This window comes from Python bivittatus, unplaced genomic scaffold (genome assembly GCF_059951505.1).
Source record: "Python bivittatus isolate LINGU-HERP-01145 unplaced genomic scaffold, Pbiv_v1 ctg000530_np1212, whole genome shotgun sequence".
Classification (NCBI taxonomy): domain Eukaryota; kingdom Metazoa; phylum Chordata; class Lepidosauria; order Squamata; family Pythonidae; genus Python; species Python bivittatus.
Genome location: NW_028277085.1, coordinates 4,244,169 through 4,266,816, shown reverse-complemented (window position 1 = coordinate 4,266,816; position 22,648 = coordinate 4,244,169). Strand labels below are relative to the sequence as shown.

Genomic DNA, 22,648 nt, shown 5'->3' with positions numbered 1-22,648 from the left:
AAAGTGAAAGGGGAAAAAAGGAAAAGGAAAATAGAAAAAGATAGAAGTAGCTTCCAATCTTCTTTACAGCACTTATAAGTACAATTATAAATTTACCTCTTACTCTATGGCTACAACGTAATTCTTCTTTCTATAATCTATCCTGTCTAATCATCAAAACCTGAAATTCTGTTTCATGCAAAAAGCTCATAAGGGGTTTCCAGTCAGCAATAAATGCAGATATTGTCTTTTCTCTAATCGAAGAAGTCAATTTGGCCACCTCAGCAAGTTCCATCATCTTCACCAACCGCTCCTCCATTGTGGGTAGTGCTGAATCTTCCCATCTTTGGGCATACAAGAACATCACTGCAGTTACCATGTATAAAAACAAAGTTCTAGACTTTTTTCCAACTGTTTGTCCATCAGTCCCAAAAGAAAAACCTCTTATTTCAATTGTATATTAATCTTTAAAATCCTCTGAATCAGTGTATGTATTTGAATCCAGATTTTTTTAGCTTTTTTATAGTCCACCAAACATGGTAAAACGTCCCTTCTTGTTGTTCACATTTCCAATGTAAATTTGAAGTGCCTTTATACATTCTAGACAATTTATCTGGTGACATGTACTGGTACATAATTTTTTTAAAATTCTCTTTAAGATTATAACATAATGTAAATTTCAATCCTTTCAGCCACATATTTTCCCATTGTTCCACCTGTATATTATAACCAAAGTTTTTAGCCCACTTTATCATCCATTCTTTCACTTGTTATTGTTTCAAATTTCAATAAAAGTTTATACATTTTAGCAATTACATGTTCATCATTTGTACACAATTCTCTCAGCCTTACAATGTTCAAAAGCATAAATTCTTTTGTCTACTTTAAATCTAATAATTGTAAATAAGAGAACCATTAATAACTATATTCCTCTGCCACCAGTTCTTTTCTTTTCTTGATTTTATTTTACATTCCCCTTGACAAAATTCGACTATCTCACAATAAGTTAACCATTTGTCTATTATTTCTCGTCTATAAAATGCTTCTTGTGGATTTCAATCCACGGAGGTGTTTTCAGGCACAACCTGGGTTTGTATCTATTCCATATTCTCAGTATGGCACGTCTAACGTAATGATTTTTAAAATCCACATTAACCTTGATTTTATCATACCAAAAAAAGGTTCTGCTTTAAAAGGAGCTTTTCTATTGCAGAAAACCACTGAGGTAAATCCTTGAAGCAATAACACCAAATTCATTCATTCAGCGATTCCTTTTAATTTTTTCCATATTCCTTTACCTCCAAAGTAGTTTACACTTTAAAAAAATCAAGCATGAACTTCTCCACCCCAATTTATTCCAATACACGGTGCAGTCTGTGCATGGGGGTGTGCTGTATCCCTCCCCTAAATTAGGTCAAGTTATCCCAGATGGGGTGGAAAATTATATTTGCATCAATTCCAATAGATTGACGAGAATATAGTGATTGACACATTCACAACTCTTATTTTGTGCCAGGGCACAGCTTGGTAGATTTCAGGTTTCTGGTGAAAGCGATACATAATTCCTGTAAGGCAGTAGTCCATCCCTGGTGCCCTTCACCCTGCTAAGCAGACAGCAGAAGCTCCAGCTGATGAGTCCTTAGAATAGTGATCTGTGTCCTGAAGCCTCACTCACTGCTCTGTCCTTTCAAGACCAGCATGATAGAGCGTATTTCGAAGGGCCTAAAGGAAAGCTTCAATCCACACTCTTCCAGAATCAAGGAGGTGTTAGGATCAGGCCGTTCAAGGAGGTCACACCTGTAGAAGATGGTGATATTATTGAGAGATTGGCCTTTTGAAAAAAGGTCACTGTTGAGACAGTCATTCTCTTTGCACTTACACAACTGCCTCTTGGACCGGGAAGCGCATTTGGAGCCAGGTATCAACAGTGCTGCCGTGTGACTCGTAAAGTCTGAGGATCAAGGCATCGGGCCTGTCCTCTGCCTGGGGAAAGAGACAAAGAAAGTTCCCCTGGTCAGCTCAACGCTGTTCTTTAGTTCTGTATGGCTACTCCTGTTCTGCTCTTGTAAGATGCTGCTAGGATCAAAGAAAGGCACGCATGATGGGTTGAAGCTCAGAGGACCTTGATTTAGCACAAAAGATTGCCCCAAATATTCACTGAAAGCAGGAGAAGAGAGAGAGAACTGGCAGCTGTAGCTAATCTGCATTGTCTCAGACAAGCTGGCTTCCAAGATTGTCTCAGACAAGCTGGCTTCCAAGACTGATGTCAGCCTTGTGAGGTAGTCCAGTCAGGAAGCACACCCAGATGAACTGAATATACTTTAATGTAAGGTTACATTCACAGAATCTTGCAAGACTGAAAGTACACTTCTCTCCCATCGCCTTTGCAGTCCAAGAAACTAGGGAGGGTCCCTTCTGAGATGTTTGCCACGTCCACATTCCTTCTGCGGGTTCAGCTACCACTTGTCTGACCGTTGCCCAGTCTATCGCTCTTACCATTGTCTCCCAAGGCCCTTCCCACGTACCACAGCATAAATTCAGAGATTGGGTCTGTGCATTGCATGGAGCATGGTTTGTTGGACAAGCCCCAATGGCCTGCTTCAGACATCTCCCTAAGGCACAAACCATCTTAATAAACTACAGTGACCGAGTTCATGCAACACGTGAAGCCGACACCAGACAACCCCTACCTTGGTCTAGTGTGAAGTCTCCACTGTAGACCCAGTCTCAGGTCATCCATCTTTCTTCAGCCCCTTACCTGCTTTACTGTTTCCAGAACAACAGCTGGGGACAGCACAGAAAATGCACTCCAGATTGGACATGGCCCAGAAGCACCCTCCACTATATGAAGAGGAAAATTCAAGCTGTATGCCTGCTGGATCACCCCAGCTTCTTGGAAAGAACCTGTTGAAAAGAAAGCTGCGCAATCAGAGGTGTTACTTAAATTAAGCCACCACCAGTTTGGAGATATTGTTCCCCCTCCAATTTTCCTAGTGTCTTCCCACTGCTTCTGCCAATCTTCCCACCGGCTCAGCAATTCCCAGCTGCTGTATGTTTGGCAGTATCTGTGCAAATGATATGGTTTATGAAAAACAAAGTTAACAACCAATCTGCAGAAACTAGCTAAATATCAATCCTGTGTATGTGGCTGCAAAAAAACAGGGAGAAGGGGGAAGGAGAAGAGGAGGGGGGGGGGAAGAGGAAGAGGAAGAGGAAGAAGACAAGTTGGCAATGCAGAAACCAATTCTTGTCAATCCATTTCGGTGAAAATTGGGGATTTTCTCCCCCACCCCCCAAGTGCTTGGAGGGAGGCTGCTGATTCATTTGCCAAGGCTCTGCGCAGTCTGCCAAGATCAGATTCTCAGATGTTGCTTACCCAGGTGAGGCATCACTGCGTAGGTAAACTGGTGGCGCCCAATATCTGCAGTAGCATCAGGGGACTTTGGCGCACGTAACCTTCATGGGAATCAAAACTCATATTAAACAGTCATTTACCATGCTTTTGTTCTTAACAATCCAAGCAGCCGACATTGATATGAATTTTATTCTCCCCTGCTAATGCATGAAACGTAACTTGAGGTTGCTAAGACCCAATAACTACAGAAGATAAAACAGGCAACAGAAGAAATCGAAGACAAAAGTAAAAAATATAAAATATCTAGTAGGCAAAGGTAGAGTCATTCCCAAAATCATTTCTGGCATAACCCAATAACTCCTACCATCCACCAGAACTCACAGGGAAAGGCTCATCACGTTGCCACGGACCGAGCAGCCATATTTGCAGTTGTTCAACAGCGCGATCCCAAAGCCGTGCTCGGACAAATCTATCCATTTGTGGCTCCACACCTAAAAAGGAAAAAGAAAATCCCAAGCTTCTTTCAAGGCAACTGTGATCTAGAGGGGCTATCAGGATGGATTTGCAGGATCCATTCATTTTAATTAAAACTGGTGTGGAGGTCAGCAAGGCATGCCCAAGCCCACTTCAGGCTTAAGTTGCGTGGGAAGTCTGTGATACAGAGATGTGTGCAGGGTATGGTCAAAAAAACCAAGATGGCGGCCCCAATGGAGCAATCAAAGAGTTGCACATAAAAAAACAGGCAGAACTTTGATCGCTCCATTATGGTGCCATCTTGACTTTTTTTTTTCATACCCTGTGAATACTTCTGTGATGAGAAGAGCCTCACCTCAAACCGGGCCCAATCCCAGGACGTGTTCCAATGCGTCGGTCTCTGCAGGTGGCCAAACTGGATCTCGTAAGTGGCATTTGGGCTCCGAACCTTGGCTGGAAATTCCACCTTGAGAAACTTGTGAGCTTCGTTCCAATCAACCTGCCAAAGAGGAAGATGTAAAATGTGTTATAACAAGAAGGGGAGAAGGAAGCAAACTTGGGAATTTTTGGACGATAACAGCAATCCTAATGAAGACATACAGTGGTACCTCGGGTTACGATCTTAATCTGTTCCGTGACTCTGGTCGCAACCCGATTTGGTCACAACCTGAAGCAAATTTTCCCATAAGGTTCAATGTAATTACCGTTAATCCGTTCCGGCGTCTGCAGCCCACGCATCAGGGGCGGAAAAACGGCCGCGGACCACGCGGCAGGGCGGAAAAATGGCCGTGGACCACGTGGAACGGGCAGAAAAATGGCCGCGGACCACGTGGAATGGGCAGGAAAATGGCCGTGGACCACGCGGCAGGGAGGAAAAATGGCCGCAGACCACGTGGAACGGGCGGAAAAATGGCCGTGGGCCACGTGGAACGGCGGAAAATGGCCGTGGATCCTATTTGTAACCCGAGGTAAATTTTTGCGGCGGAGCTGGTCGCAACCCGAAAAGTTCGTTAGCAGAGGCATTCATAACCCGAGGTACCACTGTACCATCTTAACAGCTACATCAAATGGGCAGAGGAAGAAAAATGAATGCCGCGTAAATCCGAAACTAGATCTACTGGAGAGAGTTGTCAACCTTCCCAGGTAGACCAGACAAGAAACACGACCAGGAGCTAATTCTACTTTATTGTAAGGCTACATTAACAGAATCTTGCAAGTCAGGAAAGTACAAATCTCCTGCCATCTCCTTTACAGTCTGAGAAGTTAGGGAGGGTCCCTTCTGAGCCTCATTCTCCACCCATTATTCGGCAGCAGGCTATGCTGTCTCTTATCTGACCATTCCCTTGGCTGCATCTCTTCACCCCATCTCCCAAGCTCTTTCCCACATCCCATTATAAGAGTACAGAGAACAGCAAGCAAGATGGTAAGGGGCTTGGAGGCTAAATCCTACGAAGAGCTGTTAAAGGAACTTGGAATGTTCATCCTATAGAAGAGAAGGCTAAGGGGACACATGACAGCAATTTTCTAATATATGAAGGGAAGTTGCAGGGAAGAGGGAACAGGTGTGTTCTCCCTATCACCTGAGGATAAGACAAGAACTAATGAGTGGAAGCTTTACAGTGATAGATCTAAACTTGGACAAAGGAGGAATTTTTTGACTGTGAGCGCTCTTAAGCAATGGAACTACCTGCCCCCTGAAGTTGTGGGTGCTCCATCCCTGGAGGGTTTCAAGAAAAGACTGGACAGCCATTTGTCCAGAATGATATGAGGATTCCTACACTGGGCAGAAGGTTGGACCAGAAGACCTCCAAGGTCCCTTCCAGCCCTATGATTCTAGACCAGTGTTTCTCAACCTTGGTAACTTTAAAATATGTAAACTTCAACTCGTAGAATTCCCCAGCCAGCATGCTGGCTGGGGAATTCTAGGAGTTGAAGTCCATATATCTTAAAGTTGCCAAGGTTGAAAAACACTGTTCTAGATTATAGTTAAGTGTTTGTGACCAACAGGTGAGGAACTGCAAAATTAGCAGTTTTTCAGTTTTAAACAGTGAGGCAGGTACTCTGCTTTCAAATAATCAACTCAGGTTCCTGCTTTTCTGGAGACCCAAGGCAGCATCATTGGTAGCATAAACCCAAAATGTTTTGGCCCATTTTGAAGGTTTAAAGAGTGGAAATGGGAAGGATTTGACTCCCAGAGACTTCCTATGCCCATTTCTACCTTTATTTCTCCCGCTGAATTGTACCTCTGAAGTTTGCCCATTTCATCCCCAGATTTCAGTGGTACAATCATAAAGATGCTGGACCACCAGCCAGGAATGACCAACTCCCGATTTAAATGATGCGCTCTGGTTTAAATAGACACAAAACATATTCATGAAGGATCTTAACAGCTGAATAAACAAAATACACTCTAAATTACAGAAGAGCAAGTAAAAAAAAAACTAGCACAAAACACCATTTTTCACTGGCAGTTCTTACTAATGAAGGAAGATCTGTGGATCAGGAGAAGAAAGAAAAGTAGAATTTTACCAAGCTGGTAAACATTTCTGGAAAAAAAGCAAACCTGAGTCCGGAAGGAGATGTAAGGACTAGCTGCATCCAGGATGACCTCTTGAGTTAGGATGCTCCTCTCGCTGATCTGCAAGGAGAAGGTCACACTGCCTCGCAGGCCGCCCGGGACGGAAATTTCCAGGGGTTTCAGGAGATGTGAGATGGGCTTCCTGGAAGAAAGAGCGCCTAGAAAATTGCTGGCTCAAAATTATAGGTTACAAGGTAAGAAGAACTGAAAAGCAGGGGTGTATAATGGTACGTGGGAAAGAACTTGGGAGACAGGGCCAAGAGACACTGCCAAGGAATCGGTCAGTTAAGAGCCAGCGTAGCCCGCAGCTGGATAGTGGGTGGGAGAAGAGGCTCAGAAGGGACCCTTCCTAGTTTCTTGGGCTGTAAAGGAGTTATGGAGAGGCAGGGGAGAATTGTACTTTCAGACTTGCAAGATTCTGTCAACATAGCCTTACAATAAAGTAGAATTAGTTTATCTGGTCGTGTTTCCTGTCTGGTCCACCTGGGAAGGCTGACAGGGTGCTTCGGTTCTAGATACGAGTTACACATCCATGTGACAAAAGCCAGCCAATTAAGACAGAAGTGGGTGGGGCCAGCCCAGAAATAGGTGGGGCTACCTATTTCCCTGCGACTCCCCTTCCCCTTCCAGTGGGTAACTAGGGAGGGATCTCTCACTCTCGCCAGTGATTTTTTGCAGAGGATTATTGGGAGTTCATTCAAAGGTGACAACTGCAAGTTGTCCACCCCTGCAGCACAAGGATCTTCAGGCTCCTACCTGGTCTCCAGATGATAATCCATCACATCCCAGGCATCCCAGTACAGAGGGACGTCATCAAAGATCACAAACTGGTTAGCCTGGCAACCATCAGGAATAGCCTCTCTGCAACGAGAAGGCCAACTCAGAGGTGTCAAGGGGGAATTGCTCTGTTTGCAGAACTTATTACTAATCATGTATCTGGATGCAGAAGTACCTCTTTGGGTGTACTAAAGCAAGGGATACCACGTGCCCCAAAGGGTCCAGGCAGGCTTGGATAACACCGTTCGCCAACGTAACAGAACCATCTGCCTGCGGGGGGGAAATTAAAGATTCCCTATGTTAACTACCACCAAGCTTAGAAAACTCAAAAGGCAGTCGTTCTATGGCTGTAGCTTTCAATTTGTTAGAACAAGCTCACCTCTTTATTGACTGTCACAGGATGTGGAGGAGATAATGGCTCTTGAATGGCACAGAAGCCCATGCTGGGAACTGTCACTAAAGCTGGTGTTGAGAGATACAGAAGGAGACAGAAGGGTTAGATCTTTTTAATCAGTTCCCAATCAATCTAAAGAAAGATGCATTTGTTTAAGGTGACCAAGACATTTTAGGTAGGGGCTCTTGCTGTGAACACAGCCTAAAACTGAAGCAGCGTTGCCACCTAAAGTCTCAGATCCTTGGGGTCCTATTTTGGAAATGACTTCAGTTCTTTCCCACGGTAAAGTGTTGACAGCCAGGATGGTATCGCTGCTCTTGTCACTGCTGGCCGACAGCTCTCCACACAAAGAATGTGTGGCATCTTTCAGAAGCTGAGCTCCAGAACTGCGAATTTCTGGGAGGAAGGAAAGGAAGAGAGAAAGGATTCCATCACAGGACTGTCCACATTCAGAATGAGCTATGCGATAATGTGTATTAGAAAAGGAAACTTGAGCCCTAGTCTGCTGCAAAAGGGAGAAGATTAAAGCAGGGTTATAGATCTAAGACTCTTTCTTAGCTCTCCTATGGAGTCCTTCTTAGCTTTTGTATGATGAAGGTAGAACCTCAGATCTTCAGGAAGAGCTTCAGGTTTCCCACTGTGTATTGACCTTTCCTCTGCCCTGCTCCCCAGGATATAACAATCTAGTTTTTATCGTTCTACTAAAAGGAAGAAAGCTACCTTGTTGTGATGGAATGGAATGGAATTATGAAGGCCAGGCTCAGGGAGATAAACATTTTCTTAGCTCCCCAGAAGAGCGTGGGAGGAACAAGAGGATGAGACTGGCACCTCCCTGAGGAATTCACACTGTTGTGGCTAGATGGCTTGGGAGCTGGGGTTTCAGTCTGGGAAGATTCTTGCTAGAGGTTGTAGCTAATAAACATAGCTGGACTGAATTTGCATTGTCTCTTGGAGTTCCTTCGGTTAGGCCTGACACTTGTGCTGAGCAGAACCACAGATGCAGATAACTTGATCCTGCCCACCAGGATCGGCACTAAATCACCAGCATATAAGGACTGAACCTGGCGTTTTGAGCCACAGTCTATCTCTCATGAGCCAAGCCAAGCAACAGTGTCCCAGGACTCTAGTGGCCAGCTATGGTCCCTGAGCCTTGGCAAGCCGCCTAACCAAAGCAATTCCCAAGCCCAGTCCCTCCTCACCTGAGTAGTATCCCATGGCATCCTCTACTACAAGTTGGATACAACTGCCAGGTAAGACATCATGGAATTGATTCAAGAGAAGCAGCCTGCAGCCAGAAAAAAGAGGGAAGTGGGGGGGGAGAGAGCACATACCGGGGAGTATGGGAGATCTCAGAAAGATACACCTCGATCTACTCATAGCTTGGGGTAATCAGGAGTGTTACGTGGCTGGACTAAGTATTCTGCATAAATTAGTGGGCTCACAATTATTTCATTCTACATGTGTCATTTGCACCAGCCTCAGTCAGGTGATGACTCCAATAAAATTAATAAAGTATATCCCGCAAGCCCCCAGTGTGCCCACCCATGCACTCCATCATATTTGGGTGGTACAGTATATGCAAGGGCAGAAATGTTCCTCTTTTGCTAATGCAACCAACTAAAACATCAGATTGTTATGCTAAGGCTGAGGAGTATGTTTCTAGTCTGCATTATTCTGAAGCTACATCTGGCACTACGCTAATTTTAACCACAGAGAGTCAACATGACAGTTTCTCTTCCCCCTTCGGCCTACAATCCTGTTTCTTACTCACATTCCTTTTTGGCCACTAGAAGGACGATTCCTAAATCCACAAGCTCCTATATTCTAAGAAAAACCAAAATTTTGCATTTCGAAGTTATACCTCCAAAGGTGCTGAAGCTGAGCAGAAGGGTACGGGAAAGAACGTTTCCGCATCAAAGCCAAACTACTGAGAACCTCGACATCATGGAGCAGACGCTCACATTCTCTGTTCCCCTTTTTAATCTGAATCCAAAAAGAAAATAATTGGATTTTATACAAAATGTCCAGTGACTTAGAAATAAAAATGGAAAAATGAGGCATTGGGGAATGAAAGCAGATTAGAAATTCTACTAAGCTACTCCAAATATAGATTTTTGTATATGTAAAAGCAATAATATTAAACATCAGTACGAAAGCTGTACACTGCCTAACTCCCAACAACTCTGGTTCTTCCCGGACTGATATAGATTTGGGAAACTTTATATAAACAACCAGCAGCAAACTTTGCCATAATTTAATTGATTTGATTTGATATGGCTGCCCACTCCAGAAGACTCTGAGCAACTTACAAAATCAACTCTGTGCCAGATCACAGGAAGACTATTGCAAAGAAAATCGGAAAGTTTCTGCTGTAAACTTTAAACTGTAAACCCAGAGCTATATTAGTTCAAAAGCAGAAACAGTTCAGTTGCTGAAATTCGGGTAACCGCCTTCCATTTATCTCAATAAAGGTTGCCGAAGAAGACTGAGAATTTGCTGGGAAAATGTTTTAGCTTGTTGCCAAAGAGACTAACCTCAGGAAGAGCCACAGATGGGGGAAGTGGTCCTTTCTGGCACTGATGCTAACTTGTAATAAAATAGCAAGAATTATAATTGTGCAGGTCTTCCAAGAAAAAAGACTCTGTCCCTCTCCTCCTTTTTGAGGAATACCTTCCATGAGCTTTTTCAATTTGGCACCAAGCTGAATTCAGCGGAAAGATGTACCGGTTCATGATGCAAGAGAAGTAAACACTGAAGCAACCAACAGGACATTAACAAGAAATGCCTCAAAGAATTTTATTGATTTTTTTTTAATACCCCCAGGAACAGAAGCGCCAATGTTCCAGGTACATTATTGGAATCCTGGAGCCTGCTGTGAAGCATTAACAGGAATTTCAATAAACCTCCTATGATGGCAAATGCCTTGGGTAGTCTTACCTGTCCATGAGTTGTGTAGGTACCATTATGCAGCTCCAAAAACAGTTCTCCAACCCAAGTACAGAGCTGAGTCTTTTCCTTCTCCAGGGCAGAGAAAAACTGTTCTGGAACAGACATCCGAACCCTGCATGAAAGAAAACCATCACTGTAGGGAAAGTCCCAACCATGGCAATCTTGTGGTCACTCCTGGCCCTGCTTCGCCGTTTAGGGAAATTACTCTCTTAGGCATCAGTCTCCAAGTACAGATTTTTAGTTTCTTGGTTTGTTTCTGGTTTGTTTCCAGAGGGCTACAGGCCATGTAGTTTAGTCAAGAGAAACTAACCTGGGAAGACCATCTGTGTCCTCCATTCTCTGTAGCCTGTCCAGCATCTCTTGTGTAGGGCCGCCCCCTCCGTCCCCAAATCCAAAGAGAGCGACACTGTGATTCACACGGCCCTTATCCTTATTATTCTTCACTGTTCTTAACATCTAGAAGAGATGTAACATAATGGTGAGGCCAGATCACACATTAACTCTTCCCCCTGCTCTGTAGCAAACATCATCTTGACCATTATTTATGGATTGGGCTTTTATTCCACCCCAAATCAGCAGTTCTCCGACTTGACTGAAAAATACTGCAGTGTAAAACTTCTGTGGAACAACACTGGGGTCATCTTTACGTTTATCTCAGCTGGTAAGTCTTTTGCGATTGCTTCGCTGTCTTGGGTTGGACTGCTGGTGGAACGACAACATCCCCCAATTCACGTCCAAGTGAACTGAAAGCTGATGGAGCTCTTGCCATAATGAGGTTGCATCCTTCTCATAACCAGGATTCTTCATCAGCCTGGCTACGAAATCTGGACCAGTTATAGTTTCCAGATATTTTTCAAAGATAGGTTCAGAGTGCAGGGTTATAATCCAACTGGGACTAAGTAAATCATGACTAGATTATTTTTATGAAAGGGGGTACATGGTCTGGAGGGGGGGGATGTCAATAAGGTATGATGCAGCAAATACTTTTTTTTTTTAAGAACGTCTTTTGAACTTTCAAAGGAAATGAAACTATAATTTATCGGGCTTGTTTCTTCTGCTGAGGAGATGGAGAACCACCTTTGTTGGATTCACTCACCTCATCCACACGACCAGACAATCCATAGGAATCTGCAGGGGGGAAGTGGGCCAAAACCCGGGATCCATCAATGCCTTCCCAGAAAAAGGTGTTGTGCTGTGAGAGAAGATTGCAGGTAGCCAATAAACATCAAGGCGAAACCAATCACTGCTCAGTGGATGCCTATGTAGAAGTTTAACCGAATTAAAACATAAATCTTACCGGGAAAGTGTTCACCAGGTTCCAGCTCAATTTCTGAGTTAGGAAACGACGTATCCCACAGCCACACATTATTTGTGGCAGTTGTGCTGAGTAACCAAATGTGTCAGGCAACCAGAACTGGTTTGGGAAGAAAAAAAAAGGTAACAAAAGTGCTAAGAGTGCACAATTTGCCCTGCTGGGTCCAGAAATAGCATCTCTCTAGCCCAGCAATCCTTTTCCAACAGCAAGCAAGGAAAACTCCCACCCCCCACCCCTGGAGGGCAGAAAAGCAACCTCTTCCCACTGGTCTGTATCCACAATATTTGGGTATACAGGGGCACCGTATATAATAATTGCACACTCCTACTAGTATTTATGAACTAAAATGGCATTGTCTGTGAAACGCTGGGAGGGACATACAGAACAAGCTGAGGATAAAAATGCTAATCATGGGGGAAACGTGGCCAAATGAGAACTGACGCTGGCAATGCAGAGCAGTAAGGAAATCCAGTTTAGCTTCCTATAGAGCCATGGGAGAGAGACAGTTTAGTGTAGTGGTTAAGGCACCAGGCTAGAAACCAGGAGACTGTGAGTTCTAGTCCTGCCTAGGCACAATGCCAGCTGGGTCAGTCCCTCTCTCTCAACCCTGAGAAGGAGGCAATGGCAAACCACTTCTGAAAAAGTTTCCAAGCAAACTGCAGAGAGTTTCTAGGCAGTCACTAGGAGTCAAAACAAAATTTAAAAATCCAGGATTGCTCCCTAATTCTCATTTAGTCTTCAGGTCTACCCTATCAAAGAGTGTAGGGTAGGCTTAAAATACTCTTCAATCTCCAGTTTGGCAGTTTAGTTCAGTGGCTGCCACAGGATTTATGTGGAGGGTGAGCCGAATTCACTGGACCGGCATGGCAGTCCTTCCACGGCCCCCATTGCTACCCACAAGACGTAATGCAGTAATGGCACAACACCGTTTCTGATGCAGGATTCGGGGCTACAAAAATGCCAGCCCCCAGGACTGAAGAGGTTTAGGGAAGGACATGGAAGGCAGGAAAGAGGGAGTTTAAACAGGTATGCACCTCTAGGCACAGCTTTCCAAATTCCTGCTGGAAGAAACGTTGTCCTTGCAGGAATTGGCGAACCATGGATTCTCCACTTGGAAGGTTTCCATCCTGGAAGAGAATAAAATGCCTGTATTTCTTCGCCAAGAACTGAATTCCCAAATCTGTAGCCAACCTCAGCTCAGCAATTACCCTCCCACCCAACACTGCTATAACTGACATTAGTTTGAATCTACCATTCATGGCTCTTGAAGCCTTGAGGGTCACAAGGGTTAGCAATCGCACTCTTCTACTTCTCTCAGAACATGTTTTCTTTCCAGATCTGACCCCACGGGCTACATCCAGTTCCTATCTAGGCCCATCTTTATTCACACCTTAGCCTGCCTTGATATTTTGTCTCTCTCTCTCTCTTTTTTTTCAATAGGATAATTAAATGCAGGCTTATTAACCAGAATTCCAACGTATAGTTATCAATAACACACAGTCTTTATTGACCACGCAGAGGTGACAATTATCTAGGACAATAGTTTATCCCATTCAAAATCATGCAATTTCTACACATACAGATTACTGGACCTCTGTGTATCATTGGCAATCTGTAGACCATAATTCAAGAATTATTTTTTTAAGGAGCGAGAAGTAATATCTATCAGATAACTACCTGGAAGAGGCAAATACAGAGAGCCCTCACTTAATAACCCTAATTGGGACTGGCAACTCCGTCGCTAAGCGATGTGGTTGTTAAGCAAAATGTCACATGATTGCGCAACTTAGCAACGGCAGTTCCACCAATCCCAGCTGCTGTCACTGAGCGAATCCCACACGGTCATTAGGCGAGGACCAATCCGGATCCAAACCATTCCTGGAAGAAGGTAAGGGACTGACTCCTCTTCAACTCCCCCCATCCGCCTATCTCCCCCCCATCTCTGCCCTTTTGGCCGCCTGCCTGCCCACTCCCACCAGCTGCCCCTGCCACCTGGCCCTGCCTGCCGCCACACCCACCACACCGCACACCACGATCAGCCTGGGCTTTCTTTCACACACCAGCCGGTGTGATGGACTGGAATGGTGGGAGGGGAGTAAAGAATGTGCTCTCATCTCCAGAGGAGCGAGGAAGAGATAAGCGGAGGAGACTGGCACCTCCCTAAGAAATTCCATCAGTGTGAACTGGCTGAGCCTGGGAACTGGTTTCAGTCTGGGAACATTCTTGTCAAGGGGTTGTAGCTAATAAACCTTGGATTGATTCTGCATGGTCTCCTGGAGTTCCTTGGGCTAGGCCCGACATCAGTCTTCCCAGAATGAAACCAGTTCCCAGGCTCAGCCAGTTCACACCGATGGAATTTCTTAGGGAGGTGCCAGTCTCCTCCACTTATCTCTTCCTCGCTCCTCTGGAGATGAGAGCACTCCCCTCCCACCATTCCAGTCCATCACATCTGGTCCTCCTTTCATGGATGCTGCACAAAAGGAGGATCCTGCCAGTAATGGTGTGCAGCACAGCACATATCCACCCATAGCTCTCACTCACCTCTCTGGGGGATGTTTCCACAGTGCCTCCCCTGAGCATGGCCAGGATGGGAGGTAGGCAAAGATGACAAAGGTCAGTTGGGGGTGGGGGGCAGTGGCAGGGGAAGTAGTTGTAGATGTGGGCAGGCCCGAATTTTGTTCATGTGACCGCGGGGACGGTGTGACGGCCAGAACTTTGAGGATCAGTAGTAAGTCCCTTTGTTCAGTGCCGTTGTAAAGCAGTCTTACCATTTCCACCCAGGTCCCCCCAACCGGTATGAAACGTCCTCCTTTTGCAAATTCTTGAATTGTAGCATACAACCCAGGGTAACAGTTCTTCACCCATTCAAACTGCTGAGCCTTAGAGGAAAAAGGAATATAAATGTCATAAAAATTATGTCTTTTCATCACGGCTGCAGTTTACACACAAAAAGTTGTAGTATTAAGATCTGGACACAGTGACTAGACTCACATGGCTTCTCATCGATCTAAGCAACCACATAAGATGATTAAATCCATATACAGTGGTAAACTATGGTTTAATGTTTCACTGAATAAATCACAACTGTTTAGATTCATACACATTCTAAGCAAAAATCCATGGTTTACAAACCACAATAACAGGAGTCATACCCAATCCAAAGCCAAAGAAACCACATTATGGTTTACATGCATGAACACATTTAAAAATGGGCACTTACGTATTAATTACCTGTGAACAGACAAATATGAAGTCCGGGTTCTTCTCCATCAGGCGTATGACAGTCACCCAGCTACGAGCACATTTACGAACCGTCTCCTCATACGGCCACAGCCAAGCTAAGATCACAATTGCAGGCAAGCACTTCACAAATACATTTGCTTCTTTTTTATGGGGTGCTTAAAGGATTGCTCTGGGCTAGTCTATGACCGTAATAAAGATTTGATCGATTGACAGAGGATAGCTTACCCATTAAAATTTTAATTGCTTTAGCAATCATAGTTGCTTCAGCCATCTGTTAAAAGTTCAGAAATCTGAAATGGTGGGAAACCAGATTCTCACACCGATAAAAAGGCTGGGAGGCATGGTGTAAACAACATCCATGTGCGGGCCGGCCTACCTTCTCAGAAGAATGGGCTACTCATCAATACGCAGAAGTCTTTATGAGAAATCAAGCAAAAAGCTAAATGCTTTGCACTGCCTATATATAAGGTTCATATTTGAAAGCAAAAGTACTTGTTGGAATTCTTATGCGATCTCCTTATCCTTTTTTTCTAATTTTACTAATAAGTGCTAAGGAGAACTTGTTCCTTGGATATTTGTTTCCAGTCCCAATTGCTGTTAGAGGGTTTTGACAAATGGCCGAAATCTGCTCAGTTTATTCATATGGCCAGAAACATTAAACCAACATTCAGCCATTGCTCCCTTTTTTGAAGGAAGCAGCACAATGCACAAAAAATGAAGAACAAATACATTTTTAGGGAACAAAAAAAGTATTACAATATGGGGAGTAATAAAAACAAATATCCAGGTATATAAAATAAGGGTTGGTAAAGCCATTACCAGACCCCCCTCTGATTTCCTAGCCCGAACAACCTGAAGATGTTCTCCACAATCACACGGACTACAACTGTAGCCTTTTAAAAAGAGTGCAACGCAAGTTGTGACTAACTGCACTGTAATGCCGCTGTAACATATGCTGATACAGTGAGAAATTTAGCAGCACAATCCTATGGAGATTGCCCCAAATTTCTTTCACTGTATCCATGCCACGGATGGGACATTTTTAAAGCTAAAAGTATCCTCCCTCACTCCTTCACCTAATCATGTTAGATGACCCGGGACACCTTTCCTAGACTGGAATATATACCATGAGCACTCTTCCTACCAGAATCAATGTGGCAATGGCCCATTGTATGGATGATATGCTGGCTATCTCCATTCTTCTGGTGGAAAACAGAGCGGGCAAGTTCGCGAACTGCAGGAAAAGTTGAAGGGTCGTTGACATCACACAAGTTCACCATCTGGTTAGCTACATAAAGCACTTGGAAGCTCCGCTGGTTTTCCTCTCCAAGGAGCTATGCAGCAATGGAAATATAATTTATACAAAGTAAATTACTTGAGTAAAGCTAATCAAGGAATAATGTTATACTTGGAACTTACATTTCCAATACAAAAGAATGGTGGTGCTTTAAACAGCAACATATCCTGTTTGGATGAGTTTGTAAATGAGTGCTTTACAAAGTCAGCAGCGCATTGTTATTCATTAGCAATCAAAGAGATTTACGTCCATGCAGACCTATGAATATAACCATATCGTAACTAAACTAAAAGCCAGGTTAAGTTCCTGTGTGTTGTGCATATTTGATGCCAATGCTAAAAAAAAAAAAAAAATCCAAGTTCAATCAGAAAAATAATTATTCTGGAGAATTTAAGGAATGGGGAGATGGCTACAGAACAACACCTCAAAGCCGCTCCCACCACCAAAAACAATGCTTTGAATTGGAACTCAACAATATCCGGGGGTCAAAAATTAAAAAGCAGGAAAAGAATCATACATTTTACCTTGGCCATGTCCAAAAGGATTTCAAAGTCAACCAGAAGCTCATGGACATCCCGATTGTAAACCGCCAGCTCTGCTCTATGCAAGGAGAACATTTTGTCTGGATCAGGTGGTGCGATCATGCTGCCCTTCCCAGCTCCAAAGAGACCATTGCAGGCAACCTCCAGATACAGGGTCAAGCTACAGAAGTGAAAGAGGTACATGTGATATCGTCTTTCTGCTTTTTTAATCCACAGGCCTGGATTAGGTTTCCAATGATTACACTGATACCACAAAGATTTCCACTCAAAATTATCTGTTCGTCCCCCAGACAAATAATTTTTCTTTCCTTTGGCATTTTGGCAAGTTATACTGTTCCTTGTTTTATGTCAGCTGATTATGAACTGCATGCTCTGTGCATTTTTAACATCTGGCATTTCCAGGATATGATTGTTATGCCAAGATTATTAAACTGTTCAAATACTTTTAAGCATTTTTCTATATAAAGATGTATGTAAAGGGAAAGAAAAATATCCTTTGAAGAGAGTTACCCCAAGAATCACATCTTAAACACACTGAATAAATTGCATTCTAAACACACCTCTTCTAAAGAAACCCATCAAAGTTTCAAAATCAACAAAATACAGATTAAGAAAGATCTGCTATCTCCATCTGCTATCCTCTACCTCTTAACAATAGAGAAAAGTGAAAATTCTCTTTCCTTAGTTCGAAATAAGTTACCAAAATCTGCTTTTTTTTCATAACCAGGATGGAAAGAATTTGCAGTTGAAAAGAACGAGCATGGGGAGAATTGAAACACTGACAAGTTCATCCCAATGTAATTGCTAGAGCAGCATTATTTCCACAGCAATACTCTGATCCCAAAATATTGACTTACCTGTGAGGGTCTGTCTCCTTTAGACAGTCTGTCAGCACACAGCTGGTCTTCTCACCTTCTCGAGTCAAACTCTGATGATGGCAAATAATATACAGTTGTACACATGGACAGGAAGAGGTTAGACTGCACTGTCAATACACTCACAAAAGCTAATATTCTGCAAAAGAGATTTTTTAACTAAAGCTGCTACAAAGCCGTTTATTAAAAAAAAAAAAACAGCAGCTGCTTCTTAGCAAGGCCTCCTGCTTTTTTCTCTCTTTGCCATCAGCCTTTTTTAAAAAGAAATTAGGGCATTATGTATTTTCATAAATCTATGATTTATCCCCAGCACTTTTCCCCAATGAATAGCATTTGAGGCCGCTTTATCTGTTGAGCGCGTATTTGCCTTTTTAGAAAGGGGGCAATTTCTTTCTTTTGCTAGAGGAGGAGAGCAAGAGATCCCAAAGAGGATCCAGCCGGTGATAATTTCATGACAGTCACTTACCTGAATGGGCTGGGCATCTCTCCAAACCATTCCTTCTCCATCGCTTTCCCAAAGAAGGTGCACTTCCTTTCCAGTCCATTTTCTAGGGATGCTGAATTCTACTTTAAACCAGCAAGTGTGCCACCTTAGAAAAGTGACACTGAAACTGTCAGAATGCCATTGTTTCCCTTAACTAAAGAGTACTTTCCCAGTTTCATACAACCACCACCTCCTTAGGATATGCACGAAAAAACCTTAATAGGAGCCAATAAAAGGGAATTAATAGGAGCCCAACCTTAAAAGGAATCCAACATTTTTTCCATAAAAAGCCTCAAGAGTCCACTGAACAGAAGCACAATATAATAGTCTGCATATTGGCCTAAAGGCAATGCTTCTTTGTATTTCCTAAGTAAATTTTGTTTTCTGGTTAGAATGTTCTTCTTAGAGAAGCTTATGAAGCATGTGGAGGGGAATCAGCCATAGCTAGACCATACCTCCAAGAGATGTATGTTTTTTCATTGGTCCTCAGAGTCTGAATTCTGAACTATTTTAATGACTAAAGCATGAACCACCCATTTTGTTCACTTAGGAAAAGAGATGGGAAATTCAGCTCCGAATAAGGAAATACTTACGTTCGTCCAAAACTATCCCCAACTTTAATAGGACTGAATTCTTGTCTGATAGCTTCATTGTACTGAATTCGTTTAGAAGTTTCAAAGAAAGAAAGAGATACCAGTGCACACGTGTCACCAAACAGCCTGTTAAAAACACACAAGATTTTATCCCTTTGAAACAGCATACAGTGCATTCACAGAGACTGAAGGCAGTATATTCCTCCAAGATAAACTTGTTTTACTGTTCCAGGGTAGGGCCTCAGTGCTTCAACACTGCAGACTTTAAATCTGCACATGCCTTCTTATGATCAGATTCATTAAGTAAAGGCTCTGATCCACAAGGAAAAAAAAACTTTCCTCAAACAGGTGGCGTCAAGGTGGGTTGAACTCCAACTTTCACAATTGCTAGCTACAGGGGAGACTTCTATAGCTTAATTAAAATGGGGTTGACTAGTTTGTGGATAAGTTGGGCAAAGGCAGTTAGCGTGGTTATGATTCAGTGTGAACTCCAACAATTGAGTTAAATTCATCAGTGGTTAAAATTAACCACTGATTAGCATACAATGCAAATGCAGGTAAAAACTTTCCCAGGATCACAAGCAGTGTTGAAGTCAGCGTACAAACATGTTTGACAAGTTGCTTTTAAAAGTATTTTTGAAGAACCACATCTGAAAAGCACTGAATCAAGTAAAGCATCAATACTCCTAAGGATTTTCTCTCCTTCCTTCCATCTCTACCTACTTTCTATCCTGCGGGAATGACCAATAAGCAATAGATTATACCTTTAAATCAGTGTTTTTCAAATTTGGCATCTTTTAAGATGTGTGGACTTCAGCTTCCAGAATTCCCCAGCCAGCATGGCTGGCTGGGGAATTCTGGGAGCTGAAGTCCACATATCTTAAAGTTGCTCAGGTTGAGAAACACTGCTGTAGAGCATGAGACGGCACTATGGGAGCACATCTTAAAGATGCCAAGTTTGAAAAACACTGCCTTAAATATGCCTGAGCTACAGAAATCTTCAAGTGGTGCTTTCCCTAGGAAGGAGCTAATTACAACTATCAGCTAAATTGCTGCAGCTAAAACTGCTTTCAAAGGAACAGGAGCAAAAAAATGTCGCTCCAAGCCAACATCTTCATTCTAATCCAGTGCAGACGATTCAAACGGGATGGTTCACCCCACTCGAATTTCTAATAAAGGCTTTATATGCAGAGCGACGTCCTTCGTGGCACAAGAGATAAAACCGTCCTTAATTAAAAAAGAAAAGCCAGTCACAGAAGAAAGCTCAACCTTTGGCAACCACGCTGGAGCTTCCGTGCTACTTCTTAATAGTAAAACGCAAGGCATTCGGTCCTGGATTTGCCCGGCTACATAAACCTTTAAAAATCCCCATTTTCCTGGACATGGGGAAAAAAAGGGGAAGGATTTAGCAGACGGACCAGCCCTAGCCCACCTGCCCCGGAGGTTACAATCCACGAAATATTCCTGTGAGATAAACTTTTCGACCCGTTCGAGGGTGGTGCGCCGGTGCTTTAGCACCGCGGACTTCAAATCGGTTCCCGCTCCTGCCATGCCTTCTCAGGACCAAAGCTTTCCCTTCTGGTACGGCGTCTAAATCATTCCGCCGGACCCTTAAGCGGTTACAAAGGTTCCGCCCCTTCCGAGAAAAGACAGCGCATGCTCACGGAAGGCAGCGCAGCCTTTTGGTTTTGCCCTTAGTTTTGCCTTCGCGAACGTGGGCGCTGTCTGCCCCTAGCGGCAAGGAAGTGTAGTGCACTTTCCGAAATGGTGGTACCTCTAGTTACCCTCCTTACGAATTTTTCGAGATACAACCAGCTCCGGCCCCAAAAATTTACCTCGACATGCGAACTCCGCCTCGAGATACGAACCGGATCCGCGGCCATTTGCCCTGCTGCCACGCGGTCGCGGCTTCCTGTGGGCGAGATCGCGGTAGCAAGGAGACGTTCGGTGAGGCTTGTGGTGTGATTTGTGGCGTTTTGGAAGGTTTTGGAAGGTGTTTGGTGTGCTTGTCAGCATGGCTCCAAAGAAAATGCAGAGCAGGCTTGGCAAGAATAAGGCTTTGAAGAAAAAAGTGACGATCGAACTGAAGAAGGACATTATAGAAAAGCACGATCGTGGTATTCGTATGACTGATCTCGCCTCAGAGTACAAGATGGCGAAGTCGACCATCTCAACTATTCTCAAGAATAAAGATGCCATCAGAGGAGCTGATGTGGCAAAAGGAGTAACGATCTTAACAAGGCAGAGGACACAAGTGCTGGAAGAGGTGGAAAAGCTGTCATCAGTGTGGCTAAATGAGAAACAGCTGGCAGGTGATAGCGTGAGTGAAGCTATCATCTGTGAAAAAGCCAGGAAACTGCACAGTGATTTACTGCAGACAAACCCCTCTACCAGCGCAGCAAGTGAGGAATTTAAAGCCAGCAGAGGCTGGTTTGAGAAACTCCACAAGAGAAGTGGCATCCACAGTGTGGCAAGACATGGTGAGGCTTCCAGTTCTGACAAGGCTGCTGCAGAAGCCTACAAGAAAGAATTTGAGGACTTCATGAAGGCGGAAGGATACGTCGCTCAGCAAGTGTTCAGCTGCGACAAGACAGGGCTCTTCTGGAAGAAGATGCCAAACAGAACCTACATCACGCAGGAGGAAAAGGCACTGCCAGGGCACAAGCCCATGAAGGACAGATTGACCCTTTTGCTGTGTGCGAACGCAAGCGGCGACCTGAAGATTAAGCCGCTACTCGTGTATCATTCCCAGACCCCTCGTGCATTCAGGGAACACAATGTGAACAAGGCCAGACTGCCTGTCATGTGGAGGGCCAATGCGAGAGCGTGGGTCACAAGGCAGTTGTTCATGGAATGGCTGCACGAGGTGTTCGCACCCAGTGTTAAAAAATACCTGTCTGACAACCAGCTGCCTGAAAGGTGCCTTCTTCTGATGGACAATGCCCCAGCACACCCTCCAGCCTTGGTGGATGATATGGACGCTGAATATGACTTTATAAAGGTCAAGTTCCTCCCCCCCAACACGACACCTCTTCTGCAGCCCATGGACCAGCAAGTGATCTGCAACTTTAAGAAGCTTTACACAAAGGCGCTCTTCACCAGGTGTTTCAATGTCACTGAGGAAACATCCTTGACTCTGAAAGAGTTTTGGAAGAAACATTTCAATGTCCTCCACTGCATCAGCCTCATTGACAAAGCCTGGCAAGATGTCACCTGCCGGACCTTAAACTCAGCCTGGAGGAAATTGTGGCCAGAATGTGTCGCTGAACGTGACTTTGAAGGGTCTGATGCAGAGGTAGTGGAGGAGATTGTGTCCATGGGCAAGAGCATGGGTCTGGTTGTCGATGATGCAGACATAGAGGAGCTTGTTGAGGACCATAAGGAGGAGCTGACCACCGAAGAACTTGCTGAGCTCCAGAGTGAGCAACAGAAAGCGCTTGGCGAGGAGCATTCCACTGAGGAAGAGGATGGGGAGGAGGTGAGCAGTGAAGTGATACAATCCATCATGGCGAAATGGAATGAGTGCCAGGATTTCCTTGAGAAGCACCACCCCAACAGAACTGTGACAAACAGAATGTTGAATATGATGAACGATAACGTGTTCTCTCATTTCCGGAGGGTTATGCAGCGCAGGAAAAAGCAACTGACTTTAGACAGGTTTTTCCCCAGAACTGAGCCTGCAGCTAAGAGGCAAAGAAGAGAGGAAACCCCTGAAGGAGGTCTCCCCGATGTCCTTTTGGGGGGGGACTCTCCCTCCAAATAATAACTGCCTCCCCACCCCATTCTTCCTCTT

The 22,648-nt window shown here is 44.1% G+C and overlaps 1 protein-coding gene across 1 annotated transcript; it reads right to left on the bottom strand.

Moving 5' to 3' along the window:
• Nucleotides 1-771: 771 nt before the first annotated feature.
• MAN2C1 (mannosidase alpha class 2C member 1) lies at nucleotides 772-20,450 on the bottom strand. Its single transcript, XM_007442067.4, has 26 exons — nucleotides 20,288-20,450; nucleotides 18,856-18,981; nucleotides 18,245-18,368; nucleotides 17,761-17,831; nucleotides 16,886-17,063; nucleotides 16,209-16,398; nucleotides 15,053-15,159; nucleotides 14,590-14,700; nucleotides 12,856-12,948; nucleotides 11,804-11,920; nucleotides 11,603-11,698; nucleotides 10,817-10,962; nucleotides 10,495-10,618; nucleotides 9,419-9,540; nucleotides 8,757-8,842; nucleotides 7,783-7,953; nucleotides 7,543-7,625; nucleotides 7,339-7,433; nucleotides 7,143-7,247; nucleotides 6,372-6,528; nucleotides 4,164-4,307; nucleotides 3,716-3,825; nucleotides 3,356-3,435; nucleotides 2,738-2,883; nucleotides 1,859-1,962; nucleotides 772-1,776 (listed from the first exon to the last, which is right to left on the bottom strand). The coding sequence occupies exons 1-26, from the start codon at nucleotides 20,404-20,406 to the stop codon at nucleotides 1,647-1,649; spliced, it is 3,135 nt and encodes a 1,044-aa protein (XP_007442129.2). The 5' UTR covers nucleotides 20,407-20,450; the 3' UTR covers nucleotides 772-1,646.
• Between the last annotated feature and the right edge of the window lie 2,198 nt (nucleotides 20,451-22,648).